At 37.1% G+C, this 14756-nt stretch overlaps 2 protein-coding genes across 3 annotated transcripts; both read left to right on the forward strand.

Annotated features, from left to right (window-relative positions):
- The first annotated feature begins 336 nt into the window (after positions 1–336).
- Positions 337–5774, forward strand: LOC113568111 (uncharacterized). Of its 2 annotated transcripts, none has more exons than XM_026996285.3 (5): positions 337–456; positions 2996–3301; positions 4283–4546; positions 4635–4730; positions 5098–5774. In XM_026996285.3, exons 1-5 carry the CDS (start codon positions 399–401, stop codon positions 5151–5153), a joined length of 780 nt encoding a protein of 259 aa, XP_026852086.2. In that variant the 5' UTR covers positions 337–398; the 3' UTR covers positions 5154–5774. The 2 variants fall into 2 exon arrangements, with proteins under 2 accessions (XP_026852086.2, XP_035383894.1); XM_035528001.2 differs by having other exon boundaries at positions 5101–5772.
- Positions 5775–8024: 2250 nt separating this feature from the next.
- Positions 8025–13222, forward strand: LOC113568108 (CD48 antigen). Its single transcript, XM_026996282.3, has 5 exons — positions 8025–8116; positions 10034–10168; positions 10750–11043; positions 12070–12342; positions 12431–13222. The coding sequence occupies exons 2-5, from the start codon at positions 10057–10059 to the stop codon at positions 12529–12531; spliced, it is 780 nt and encodes a 259-aa protein (XP_026852083.2). The 5' UTR covers positions 8025–8116; positions 10034–10056; the 3' UTR covers positions 12532–13222.
- Positions 13223–14756: the final 1534 nt, after the last annotated feature.

Consider the following 14756-nt stretch of genomic DNA (forward strand, 5'->3'; position numbering starts at 1 on the left):
CACAAACCATGCTTTAGCATTTACATTTAAGTGAACACAACAAAAATTGAAACAGTGCCATTAATGTTAAGGCACTGTTTAGAGAAAGAAAAAGGCCCTCTTTTGAAGACCTGAAGTAACCAAAATCCTAATTCTAATCTTAATCCTCATCCTAATATTTCTTTCAGTCATTCATTAATTATTTTTCTTTAATTATTTAAATCATTCATGGTTCATTCAGGGGTTTTAACACTGTTTTGGGCACTGTGCTCTTAAAGACCTTGGTTTTTACTGTACCAGCACATCTTATGTGGATGAACATCACACGTAATAACAGTAGAAAGTGATAAGAATCTTCTTCTACCTCCTTCCTGTTTTTCATACTTTTATTCAACTGTTTGTCATGAAGATGTACAATAATGACAATGCTAAGACAGCTGATCTTCATGCTGTTTCTCCCTGCTATCTCAATCGCAGGTAAAGAGACTAAATATTTTTTATACATTATACATTGCTATAGTACAGTCTATGAATGGAGTTCAGTAGCTAGAGAATCTAGGAGATGGTCACAGATTGGTTTGTATAGGCCTACTGTGAGTGACAGTACTGAGAAATCAATTGCATTTCTTGTACTGTTAAATTTACCCAGTCTGGATATTTAGAAAACTTTTCGGATTATTGGAGATACAACAATATCATCTTGTTATAGCTATCTGTATCTTGCTCCTCAATATGTTTTATGGGTATCAGGATTCAGGAAGTAGAGTCTAACAGCCAAGTATCCTGTTAAAACCTTTCAAACATCTTTTTTTTCAGCTTCATAGACTAGATATTAAACAATTTTAATTTTCAAGCCCAAAGATGTCAAATCTGTATAAATGAAAACTGATAATATGTAAACTGCTTTTTGCTTCATTGTTAAAAAAAACAGCATTTTAAGTTATCTTAAAAAATCTTAATCACATTTAAATTCAAAAGATTTTATAGTGAATTCATTACTTGAAGAAGAATTAATTTATACATACAGGAAGGAATAGTCATGTACGATTAATAGTAATAACTAGCAATATAGCCAAAATGGTATCTAGCCATCTAACATCTGGACATCTTTGAAATGAGCTGTTTTCCAAGTTCATCAATCAAACTCTTATGTACTTACACACTCTGGCAATAGCAGCAAAAAATTCTATTTAGCAGGTTGAGTAACAACATAAAAATGGACTATACCCTGTTTGTTGCGCAAGGTTTCAGATGTGGAAGAATTCTCTGGATATATCTATATGATTGTAAATTTAGACTTCAAAAAGCAACAATGTACTCATTGTTGATACTGTTAGCAAGAAGGTACTTAAACCGTTTGAATATATATATATATATATATATATAAATACACAAAAAATAGGCCAGTGGTATTTATGTAGCAAGTAAATCTTTTATTGTGAACAAAAGCTGAAATTACAGTATACATTTAAAGCAAATGGAGGTGTAAATATTGCTACCATAATTCTTTAGGGCACTAGGATAACACTTGATTTGTTCATATAGGCAGCATATGTACTCAGCTAACTGTTTCCTTTAGTGTAAAGCATTAATTGAAAAATGGTTGATGTACAAAGAACTACTTCAGAAAATGGGAAAAATATCTTGCCCAGTAACTGTGTTTAATAGATGAGCCACTGAGCATCAAATAATTAGCATTTGTGGTGTCTGTAGTACAACTAAGCGTACAGAGTGAAGAGCACCAAAACGAAACCACATGCCTTCGCACAGAAACATGTGCACAGCACAGGGGAAGTTCAAGCTAGGTGCTGCAGGCCAGCACCTTTCCTTTGATCTTCCTTCTGTCTTTCCATCTTGTTTCCCCACTGTCACTACACAGTGTGACATCATAGGGGCACCCAACTTTTTTTTTTTTTTTTTTTTTTCTAAAATCCCAACACCTAATCAAAGATTGTCAGTGAAACAGAACATGTCAAAATGAACATGTCCATTGTTGTCTCTGGTCTACTAATATGGAAATAAGTCTTGCCTCCCCTCTTTTGATCTCTGTTGATAAGCATGGGCATACATAACAATCATGCACAGGTTACCACGGCTAGCTGTGCACACCTGAGCCAAGCTTGTATTTCTTTAAATATGTTCATCAGGAAAATGTTAGCTTAGGCTCAAAGTGATCCTAACGAGTTGTCAATCATAAAGAAATGACCCCAAGGGAACACTGCTAACTGCAAACAGAAGGACTGGACAGTGTTTGGGAAACTTCTCAGAATTTTGTTTTGGAAAAATGGCGTATAGAGAGAGAACAAGTCCCTGCTCCTGTTCCCAAAGCCTGATGGTTGTACTGTAGTAAAATGATTTTGTGGCTCTGGTCTTAGATTTTGTGGATCTGGTCTGGCCTGATCTGGTCTTTTGAGTCCTCTGCCTTGGCCCCAGCTCTCACACCTTAAATGAGTTCCCTGTTGTTGCTTCATAGTTTTAGTTCCTTTATTAGTTGCCCTGTGCTAACAGTTATGTGTCAATGCCAAGTATACAGCTGAGATAGGAGGGCACTTATTGGCACTGAAAGGTTCTTCCTAAGCAATCCGTCACATACAAACCTAAGTAGGTCATACCCACACATCCATGCTCTCTGATGTACATCAGTGTGACATAGTTAAATGATATTTAAATCATGAAACTATACTTTTGGAATTACTTCATGCATCGCACATTCAATTTTTTGTATGATACCAATGAATATGGCTTTCATAGTAAACTCTGGTTCGATAGCATCCTGTCCTGTTCTTCTGCAATTTTTTTAAAACTATGCCTGAAGGATTCTAGGTGATGATGGGTATTAATGGATACAATTGATATGAAATGTCAAAACTTAATGTTCTCAGTGACATAACCACCATGCTTTTATCCTGAATCTAAAATAATGTGTTTAATGTTTTTGTTTTTGTCTGTCAAACTATGAGTAAATAAGATGAGTTGTTAATCTGTAATATAATTCAACATTATTCTTTCTCTATAGCGCACAAGGATATGTTTAGGCAAGTTGACAGTTCTGTTCAGCTGGACATATGGAGTCCTAAGGAGTCCACTGAGCAGTTTGATGACTTGTCCTGGATATTTGATAAAAATACCATTGTGATGAAATATCACAGAGAAACAAATAAAACCAAGCTGTACCCTCCTTACGAACGCCGAGCAGAGTACAATGAAGTAACCCATGGCCTGATACTGAAGGACCTGCACAGAAATGACAGTGGATCGTATTCAGCCAGGATAAGTGGAGCTCGTGACATGATTGTTTCTGAATACATGCTCTATGTGTTAGGTAAGACAGCATGACAACCGTTAGAATAAAAAAGGAAACATTAAGCAATAATGCTGTTATCATCAGATGAGTTGTCATTGTTACAACTCTTCATTGACCAATTCACAAAGTCTGCTGTTCCTTTTGCATAATGTCAAATGTATTTTTATTTCTATGGTCTATAGCAACCATGGCCCTGGTAAAATGCAAACGTAATTCAGGTGTTAAATTGACAGAAACCAAAAGTAACAGGTAAAACCTCAATCATTGATCCCCAAAAGGCTATCATTTAAGAAATAGCATGGAATATACTTTCCCTATAACTGTTTTTTTTTAATTGAAATTTTTAAAAATGAACCATCTGGCATGTGTGTGGATATCAACTTGAGAAGATCAAGCCTAGCAAGAAAATTATTAATATTGAACAAAAAAAAAAAAATGATATGCTGTTCACAGGTTGAACAGATGGCAGGGTTTAGCTAAGAGATTTAGATGGCTGTTTTGGTTTCCTTTGTCTGCTAAAACTAATTTGGCCCAAATTTGAGCCACAGGTAGAAATACTGAGAATTAAGAGGACATCATCTGGGACAGTTTGCCAGTTTAAATTTTTGACATGCTTCCAGTTGCATTGCCTATATATTACAGAGCTGTGAAACCTTGGTTTTAGTCTTTGGGATCTGCATTAGATGCTTGTAGGCATAATCATATAAGCAGACCCAACAACTGCCATTGAAAGTTTCAAAATAAATTGAATTGCTTAAAAAAGACATAATATCCATCCTTTAATAGTTCTGATATGTTAATCTTCATTTTATCATACATAAAGGCCAAGTACAATGACAATATGATATGAAAAAATATATAGAACTACACTGTTTTGGTAAACTGGACCTTAATTGGATCTTAATTGATCCTGAGACCTAGATATTGTAATTAATCATTATGTGTCTATGAGTGTGTACTGACCAGCACCACAGTGAGGTTTGTGTTTGTGTTCCCCAGAACCAGTGGAGACTCCAGTCCTTACTCCCGTCCCTCACCAGCAAAGCAAGGACCCGTGTAACGTGACTGTCTTCTGTAGAGGTCATGACCTTTCAGTCAGCTTTGGTTGTTATAATTACACATGCGAGGAGAGCAAAGTCAGATCTCACGGAGACAACACCATTGAGCTGTATTTCCAAGACAAATCTATCATCTGTAACCATAGCAATGCTGTCAGCTGGAATGAGAGTATTATTGAGATGAATGAACTTTGCTCATCTGAAGGTACAATCACTCTCCCATGCACACTTTTCACTCTCTGATCATACACATTGCAAAACCTCTACTGATCTATCAATGATTCCTTTCCCAGTGTGGCTATGGCCAGTCATAGCCAGTGTGGCGGCAACCGTCATCCTCCTACTCCTCGTTATTGGTTTTTTTGCACTTTGCAAGTGGGGGAAAACAGGTATTTGCATTGTCTTTCTTTAGCAAAGTGAAAAGATGAATGAAACACTAAGAGCTAAGAACTTTGCTAGTTGGTACTGAGCCCTTAAATAATAGCTGATCATACCGCAATATATTGTTATTAAATCCATTTTTGTTGTGTGCATGTGCATGCAGACTACTAGTTATCACTCTTTTGTTGTCAGTTGACTAACCTTAAACGGAACAGCTGATTGACTTTAAACTGTTAATGTGAACAACTTTACTAACTTTACACTGCTCATCTGAAGAGCCAGCCTGTTTTTTCCTTTTACACCAATTGGCCATTTTGGTCACCAGAGGGAGCCAAAGTCTAAGCCTAACGCATCTGTCTCTTACTGTCTCTTAAGCAGATGAGGAAAAATCGATTGGCACCTTACCTGCACAGCCCGGTTCATCTGGCTAATTCTTGGGCCAGTTCTGATTCTACAAATAGCCTACACCAACTAATAACATCTTGATAACTACTGTTAACTGGTTTATATCAACAATATTGTTTAAATCATTGTCTAGTGAAGGAGAGATTTCTAAACATTTGTAACATTCAGAGAGTCATGCAATGCTTTGTGAACTAGTGTTTCTGTTTCACACCTTAGCCCAAAACTGGAAGCTTCTTTTTGGATAATAAACCTATAGATGTTATAAATGTTGTCTGTCAGAGTACAACATGAAAAGGGCATGGACTTGAATGTAATATTGAACAAACTTGAATGTAATATTGAACAAAAATGAAAGGCATTACAGAAATATGACAATTAGCTACTTTCGCTGACCAGACCTATCTGAGAAATGTCTGTGCATTGTCCTAATATTCTGCTGTGCCTATGCTAATTTACAATGTAACTAAAGAGGTTGTTTGAACTAAAGTATTGGAAGACCATCACAAAATAGTGTTATAGTGTTATAAAGAGCCAGAATCATTACACACTTACCTCAAACCACATTTAGGCAAATGACAAGCAGTCTGCACAATTCTTTCTGGTCATAAGCTTCTTTTGCTTGTATTAGGCATCCATGTGGCCCTACATGCTGCCAATAATGTGAGCGTTTTACACCCCCCCCCCCCCCCCAATATATATATATATATATATATATATATATATATATATATATATATATATATATATATATAAAATAAAAACTATGCTGAAGTCAGCCAGCATGGTGTATATGAAATTAACTTAAGTGTTATTATATACAAAGATGACTGAATGAAAATAACAGGAATTAGTAACAGAACTTGAGGTTCATGGTATCGAACAAATCCAACAGAAAAAACACACCAAAGCCCATAAAACGGACCAATGCCCAGAGACCCTCCTGGGGCGCATCTCTGATGGCTATTGCCCCCTGGTGACACCAGTGTGAGTTGTCAGTCTGTCCCTACCCCATAGTCCAGTGGCCCCCGATCCCCCACGTTTACATTTGAGTAACCACAAAAATACATTTGAACTGTTCATTTTATTAAACTTAAATGTTCTTATTTGATTTTAAATATGAGCTCTAAATACAAGTCTGGTGAACTAATTCATGAATCAGTATTCAGGGCACTTCACCCCATATAACTGCAATGTTGTCCTGTGGACCCATCAGCTGGTCCCAGTCTATGCAAACCAGTAGCTGAAAATGTTGAAATTGAGAGGTTGTAACTTAGAATAAACAATTCTCCCTGCATAAGAATTTCCCTAGGCAGGCAAACTAGATCGCTTTTGATTAGTGGCTTTAAGCTCTGATTGGCAGAGGGTATTAAGGTTGTTAATGATGATTGGCTGGATTCTACACCATTCCCAGTCCACCAATAACTGCAGGCAAATAAAGAGAAAGGAAATGGAAAGAAACAACAACAACAACAGCCTTTATAGTACATAACAGATAGTATCCAACACCTTAACGATGAGCGGTAAGGAGGTGGACGCAAGTGCGGAGAAGAGGAGGCAAGTCCAAAGTCATGGTCGTTAGGGTGGTCCAAGGTCATATTACCAACATGGAGAGTCGTAGAATACACGATAAACAAGACAAGGGCTAGGATACATGAAGGACGAAACACACGGAGACTTGAGTAAACGAAGGCGAGAATTAACATACAGGCTTGGGAAAATAGACACAACTTACATATATTCAGATGCAGGTTTACAGAGAGTCAGACATACGGTGAATAACAGAGATACAGGCCACCAGACAGGGTTTAAATGCATGAACTAATGAACTGAAAACCAGACACAGGTGAAAGGAATAACAGGTGTGGAGAAAAAGATGAGGGGCTGGAAGAAACGACACCAAGGAACGGAACAACTAGGAAGAAAAGGAAACACGACAGAGACAACAGGGAAACCATGGAAACAGGGACGCCAGAAGGGTGGCCATTCGTGACACACTGAAAAAAACAACAACACCTTGAAGGAGTCCTTGAAGATAAGGATCTAACTGCTATCTTTTGCAGGAAAAAATATCATTACCTATAACATTAATGAAACATTCTTTTTTTTTTTTTTTCGCTGAGCAAAGGCATGCCTAAGGCCCTGTTCCATTACTCACTTCCCCTTTGACTGACGCATTTCACATTACTAAATTTTCTGTAGTAATGGGATTTCCATTGGTTAGCACACTGAAGAAAATTAGTAATGAGCTAAAGAAATTCCTTGATTACTTTCACGCAAAGCCTCCACGCAATTTTTAAAAATCAGTTTTAAACTAAATATAAACATTTGCTTAACAAATATAAACTGGCCAACTAGCCATTGCGTTAAAGTCACATCAGTTGAAATAAAGATGGAGTCACTGGAAACATTGACTAGCACAGGCTTTGCCCCAGTATAGCTGAAGTCAAACGCTTCACATGTTGTCATTAGTAGACATGTTGTCTACTAATAAACATGTGTATGTTACCCTGGATAAGGACATCTACCAAATGCTGTAAATGTAAAACATGTTCTAGATGTCTAGATGGCAGCCAGACTGGATCTACAGGAAATAAACCTAATATCCTTCACTACACCTTGATTATGTATTGATTGGTATTTACAGATTGCTGCAGCAACTCCTTTTGGACTCAGTTTGAACCCTGCGACCAGGGTTGGCATTTGGAGAGGCCTAGAATGAGACATAGGGCTCTGTCTGTTGTACTTCAAGTTACAAATGCCATTTTGTTTTTAACCAGGTCTGATGTTCTGGGCATCAGCAATTATTTGCTAGAACCTTTCTCCCCAAGTTGTGCTGAACACTTAGACTTCTCTTCTTACTGATCTCTTTGTGCTTAGAATGAACAATAGGCAAGACATAGTAAGTAATATGAAGACTACAGATATTCTTGGCTTCAGGATTTGCTTCTGTAAGAGCAAAATAGGATTTCTGCTATCTTTGAAGCCTAAGGTAAGATTTGACACATAGGATTAATCACTCAGGATTCTTTATAGTAAATCTTTTTTGTTTGTTTGTAACGTTAGGGGGGTTGAGGGCGGACACATGCACGAAGTAACTTCACTTTGGATGTGTGAATGATTGTAACCGGAGACAGCGGAAGCCATTTTAACAATGAGGAAACAGATATAACAAAGCAAACGATTAGCAAGTTTATTAATAATAATAATAATAATAATAATAATAATAATAAAACAGATAAAATATCTAGACTAGAACAGAAAAACAAAACACACAGACTAACAGGCTAAAGGGAATGGGATGATTAAAGCTAGGAAACTAAAGGAAACTAAATACAAAGGAATGACTAAACGGAAGAGTAAAGGCGATGCATAAAATTAAGACAAGAAATCAAGACAAGACATAGGATGGGGAATACGCAGAAGTGAGATTCTTGGCTAGAACAGAGACAACTAGACTAAAACAGAAGATAATAATAACAAGAAACAAGACTAAAGGGAAAACCAGAGTTACAGATAAGATAGATTTAAGAAAGACGAAGGGAAAACCGGACAATACCTGTGTACAGGAATTGGAAGAGCGTGAACTACACGGAAGCGAAGGGCGAAAGTACAATTGTCAAAGCGCAATTGTCAAAGCACAACAGACTAAGAAGGAGAGAATGTCCAGCAAACGAGAGACGAGGGAACAAGGTTTAAATAGAAACACTAATGAAGGACAAGCAAGGAACAGCTGGAGCTAACAGAGAGGAAACAGGGAAACATAGAAACAGATGATAGCAAGAAAACAAGGAAGTGCTTCAGATATCCAGGGAAATGGGGGACGCTCCGGGATGCGAGCGCCATTGTTTTTGTAATGAGGCGCCTGTCCTGCATTGTTTATATATATGATCTATTTAAGCACTGCCATGAGTATCATATCTTGACAGCTCATTGTTTGATTGCAGTTCTGAGGCTTTTGTTTATTGTGGACTGCCCATATTGAATGGTGTTACCTGTTTCTTTCATTATTCAGCTCTTAACACTTCTGTCTATTGTCACATTGTCTGTGTTCTGGTTCTGTTTGGACTGTTAATTGGTTTCTGCTTTTGGATTATAACCTGGTTAATAAATCCTTTACTTGTTTCAAGTCTTCCAACATAAAATACACTACAGTCCTCTTTCAAACTCAAGTATTCTTCCCTAGTTCCTGCCTCTTCATATGCCACCACTTTGGGTGACACTTTATTTTGAGTGGTTCTTTTTAGATAAAACAGGCTCAGTAACATTTGTAACAGTATTTGTTGCATTCAGCAGACAAATCAAGAGATGTTTCATCAACTTTGTAACTAAGACTTGTCTATAATCTGATTAATTCAGTTGTTTTTCACTTTATAAAGTGTCCAAGTTCTGTAGATGTTAACCTGAGAAGTCACTGGACAGCTATAACACATACTATCTTATCATACTCAAAATGTTATACACATGCTGTTGACAACATTCTGTAACTAGACTTTAAATAGATTTTGGTTAGGGCCAGGGTGACATTTAAACTAAGTTTTGGGTTGAGGTTAAGGTTGGGGTTAGGAAATAGGGTTAGATCGCTGGTGTCTGACCCTTCAACTGTAACATTTGTGAATAAATAAAGTAGACTGCAAATGTATCCAAATTCTCCTGATTCATTCATGACAGTGTTATAGATACTCTGTTGAATGTTCACTACTTTTCTATAAATGACTGTAAAGACATCAAAAAGATATCAGAATAAAGTGTTAACCCATTTTGGTCTGCTAGTGAAGTTCTTTAGTAATCCCACGTAATCCCAAATACATTTTCATTGTATCTATGGGGTTAACTATTTGCAGTATCACAGAGAAGTGAAATACCAAATGAAAAGTGCAGCTTCTCATATGAGCATTTTTTTCCCAAGACTCACAGAAAGAAGTGTGCTTCATGGAAGTGTCTGAAGTTCTTCCTTTATCTGAATTGGGGATTTTCACAAGCTTTACTAGAATGACATTAACGCTGCTGATTTTTGTCGTATCCATTTTGGTCTCATTTGCAGGTAATAAAGTCTTCTAAACCTCCATATTGATGTATTATAGTAGAATGCAAAAATGTTGATTGTGAGGGGGTATGTGTTGGCTGTTACAGTGCTAAAATATGATTAGTATGGCCAGTTGGGTTAGAATACTACCAGTAGTTAGTACATTCACACCCAAAAACGTACACCATGAACCTGTTGTCATTTGTCAACATGTTATACTATATGTATGCACAAATTAGACTAATCATTAGTCCATACCTGCATATCTAATAGGTTACCATGTCAAGCGTGACCAACTGTAGATTCTAATGTAGCTATTTTTGGATTGGTCGCACTTATAGCCTAGCTGACTGAACACAAACACAACATGTCTTGTGCCGCCTTGGATTTTTTTGCCTGAATGATATGTTTATGAAAATAGCAGTCACTGGCCATATATTTCACAAACAGTTCCTAACCTTTCAGAAAATGTGTTTAAAGACAAATTACATTAAATAGCTAGTTTAAATGTTGCCATTTAAAGGTGTTAAAATATGCATGTGTTTTGAGCTATACAAAAAGTAAAATATCTTTTAAATATTTTTGCTCTCTATCTGCAGTGTCCAGTGACATGTTTATGCAAGTTGGTACTTCTGTTCAACTGAACCCAGTCTATCCTGGACAAGACTTTGAAGTATTCCTCTGGTTATTTCACAATAATACAATTGGGAAGTATTACAAGGATATTTCAAAATTAAAACTCTACTCACCTTATGAAGGTAGAGTAGAGTTCAATGAGGAAGCCCACAGCCTGATACTTAAGAACTTGCAAAGGAATGATACTGGATTCTATGAAGCAAAAACAATTGGAGAAACTAACAAAGTTGTTGCTAAGTACAGACTAACTGTGTTGGGTAAGTCCTACAGAATTGCACAAGAAATACAATTCTTGTTCCATAGTGTTTTAATCAATTTAAATGATCTTTCATGTCATTATTTAACAACATAAGTAAATAAAAAACATTTGGTAAAAAACATGAACATAAATCTAGGGTCCAGCTGCTTTCAAGAGCAGTTTTAATGTTAATGTAAACTAAACAAATGTTTTAACGAATAGGACATCATATGTAAGTGTATGAATGAAAGAATGACATCATAAACTGCACTATTAGACATAACACAACCAAAACAATGTTAGAACTCTGTTTTACTGAATTAGTCTGTTTTAATAGCATTTTTCAACACAATAAAAATGCAAATAAAACTTGAATGTCACCATTAATTTCATGGCAGTCATTCACAACAAGTTCAGGTTCACCTGACCCAAAGTATTGTCTAAACTAAGACAGGTAAATTGGAAAATGCTGTATTTGAGTTTTAACTTCATTAACATTTTCTGTTAATTTTCAAGACGTTACTCATCCACAATAAAATGGTGGAAAAGGTGAATGGTGAGAATGCGCAAGTGTCTGACTTACGACTCCTATGTCATTTCCGCCATGGTACTTTGTTTACGTGCTGCAGCTGCTTATCATGTAGCATCCAACACAAAGGGAACATGGCAAGAAAAAAAAGACATGTACTTTGCCTGGACATTTAATTAAGTCAAACGACTAAACATGAAATTAAAATACCTACTGGAGTAAACAGCATTACAATAGATTCTGCTATTTTGCAACTATGGACCTTAGGACAGTGTTTTCTAAAGCTATATTTTCCCACACTACAACACCAAAGTGTTTTTAGAATTGCCCACTTTGGAGAACAGATTTGAAAAGAGGTGTTTTTAGTGGTGGAAAATGCTATTTTATTGTGGATGAATGGGAAAAAAGAAAACAAATGTCTTTTCCAATTTACCCATGGTGATATAGACTAGGCCTAAGACTTCTAGATCAAGTCACCATCAACTACAGTGAGGTTTGTACATTTGTGTACTGCAGATCCAGTGGAGACTCCAGTGCTTACTACTACCCCTCATATGCAAAGCAGTGAAGCCTGTAATATGACACTCATCTGTAGAGGTCATGACTACTCAGTAATCTCTAGCTGTTATAATGAAATCTGTGATGAGATGGAATTGACATTACCTGGTAGCGTGACCCTTACCCTGACTGTCAGCGGCAGAGTCGTCAACTGTAACCTCAGCAACCCAGTCGGTTGGAAGGCAACTGACATTGAAATAACACCGCTCACCCAGCACTGCACATCTCATGGTTTGTACAGTCACATACACAAGTTCTTTCATCACACTGCTCATAAATCATGTCCCAAAGTCATTGACAGTGTTTATTTCTCTTTTAGGAAAAGTGCATCATCCTGGATCCAGTAACTCGGCTCACCTTGGGCCTTTCAAAGGCAGCATGCTTGTCATCATTCTGAGTGTCCTGTGTATTACGAAATAGCACAATAGTCCAAAGCATACAGGGATAAATTCAATGACCATGCGATTTTAAATAAACAAAAGAGATGCAGCATCTGAAAGTTTAAACGATGGCGTTAATGATTCATGAGGTCAGCGGTCTCCACTGCCTGTTTCTCTGCATGTATCCTACCAGTTATGTTACTTTGTGAGGAAGTCAAACACTCTTACAACTGCAACCCCCCAAACCCACATCACATTACCATAGTAATTCAAGCTGAAGGAAGACGTTTGCAAGTTTTGAGTTTTCAAAAAATAAATAAAGTGCAGAGCCTAGGCTTCTAAACTGCAAACAAACCTTACTTCATGCATAAACTTCAGCAAACACTCTCAAGTCACTGTGTCTTAAGAAAGAGGGAAAAGTAACAATCCACTAAGAATAAATGACGTGTTAAGGACATATAAAACTGAAGTACTTGGTCTCATGAGAGACTCTATGTTCCTAAGAAAAGCTCTTTATTGCATAGTATATCCTCTGTGTGCTATGGAAAGTTTGACCAGTTCATTGCAAATATCATGTTTAGCAACAGATCACTTCTCTAAATTATTAGACTGTATGAGACATTTGGTGCCTTTTCCTGTTTTGAAACATCTGACTGAGAGGTGACATAACTTGTGTGCATTTCCTGTGCTTCTTAAACTGCATTAATAAAGACTGATTTGTGTGCCTTGAATATTTCTTTTTTTTTTTTTTTTTTTTTTTACATTTTTCTTTAATCTCACCTTCAGGAACAACTTCCTCACATATAATTTTTAGATATATACACTTACTGGTCACTTCATGAGATACAGGTTGCTAGTACATGGTTGAACCCCTTTTTCCCTTAGCACTGCTTTAATTCTCTGTGGCATAGGTTCAACAAACTGATTTTGGTCCATATGGATGTGATAACATCACACAGTTGCTGCAGTTTATCAACTGCATGTCCATGACTTGAAACCGCCATTCCAAAGGTGCTCTATTGGAGCATTGTGAAATGGTGTGTTATCCTTCTGGAAGTAGCCATCAGAAGATTGATACGCTGTAGTCATAAATGGATGGATACTGTCCATTGGTATTAAAGGGCCCAAAATGTGCCAAGAAAACATACCCCACACCATTGCACCAACACCAGCAGCTTAAACCATTGAAACAAGGTAGGATGGATTCATGCTTTCATGTTTATGCCAAGCTCTGACCCCACCATTCAAATTGAGACTCATCAAACCACACAACATTTTTCCAATCTTGTATTGTCCAATTTTAGTGAGCCTATGTACTTAGCTGACTGGCACTCAGTGCGGTCTTTTGCTGCTGTAACCCATCTACTTTAAGATTCACTGTGCAACAACTGCACACACACAGGAGGTTCCAATTGCAAAAGGTTTTATTCACTTTTTAAAATCAAACAGATCAGAGGGGTCAGGCAGGTATTCGTAGTCAGGTAGTTCTAAGGTCAGTAACACGGAGCAGAGTCCGGATGGTGTACAGGGGTCAAGCAGGAGACAAGGTCTGAAACACAGGCAGAAGTCAAAAACCAGGAAGACAAACGCTGATCTGGAATGCTCAGTACGCAACATGGAATTGGCAATACTTCAGGATGTGAAAGCAAGGGAGGGAAGCTTAAGTAAGGGGGCAGTAATGAGGAGGATGAGGATCAGGTCTGTGCTAGTACTCTTGTAAATCAGATCAGGGGGGTGGGCGTGGCAGTGCGGGGCTGAGTGTGGTTCCCGGGGTTCGTAACACACTGGATATTTTCTCTTTTTCGGACCATTCTCTATAAACCCTAGAAATGTTTGTATGTGAAAATCCAAGTAGATCAGCAGTTTCTAAAATAATCAAAACAGCCTGTCTAGCACCAACAACCATATTAAGTTCAAAGTCACTTAAATCGCATGTTTTCCATCTTCTGATGCTCATTTCAAACTTTACCAGGTTGCCGTGACCAAGTCTACATGCCGAAACACATTGATTTGCTGCCATGTAATTGGTTAATTAGATATTTATGTTAATGAGTGGTTGAACAGGTGTACCTAATAAAGTGGCTAGTGAATATATGTGGAAGGTCAAATTTAAACCTTTGAAGTGGATATTAATGCCCTCATGTTGTCTCAGTAACATACATTCAGGCTAATTTTATATTACATATTTTCCTACATTTAATTTATAGATGATTTTCGATTTCTAGGCATGATTTGTCTTGTATATGGTATTTGTCTTGGCAGACA

This window comes from Electrophorus electricus, chromosome 11, assembly GCF_041902795.1.
Source record: "Electrophorus electricus isolate QZ-2024a chromosome 11, ASM4190279v1, whole genome shotgun sequence".
NCBI lineage: Eukaryota > Metazoa > Chordata > Actinopteri > Gymnotiformes > Gymnotidae > Electrophorus > Electrophorus electricus.

Excerpts from the sequence above, each read along its gene's own strand:
- LOC113568108 (XM_026996282.3), top strand. The coding sequence starts at position 10,057 with ATGGAAGTGTCTGAAGTTCTTCCTTTATCTGAATTGGGGATTTTCACA. Across the intron at positions 10,169-10,749 it reads CATTTTGGTCTCATTTGCAG|TGTCCAGTGACATGTTTATG; the intron begins GTAATAAAGTCT and ends CTCTATCTGCAG. Across the intron at positions 11,044-12,069 it reads GTACAGACTAACTGTGTTGG|ATCCAGTGGAGACTCCAGTG; the intron begins GTAAGTCCTACA and ends TGTGTACTGCAG.
- LOC113568111 (XM_026996285.3), top strand. The coding sequence starts at position 399 with ATGACAATGCTAAGACAGCTGATCTTCATGCTGTTTCTCCCTGCTATC. Across the intron at positions 457-2,995 it reads CCCTGCTATCTCAATCGCAG|CGCACAAGGATATGTTTAGG; the intron begins GTAAAGAGACTA and ends CTTTCTCTATAG. Across the intron at positions 3,302-4,282 it reads ATACATGCTCTATGTGTTAG|AACCAGTGGAGACTCCAGTC; the intron begins GTAAGACAGCAT and ends TGTGTTCCCCAG.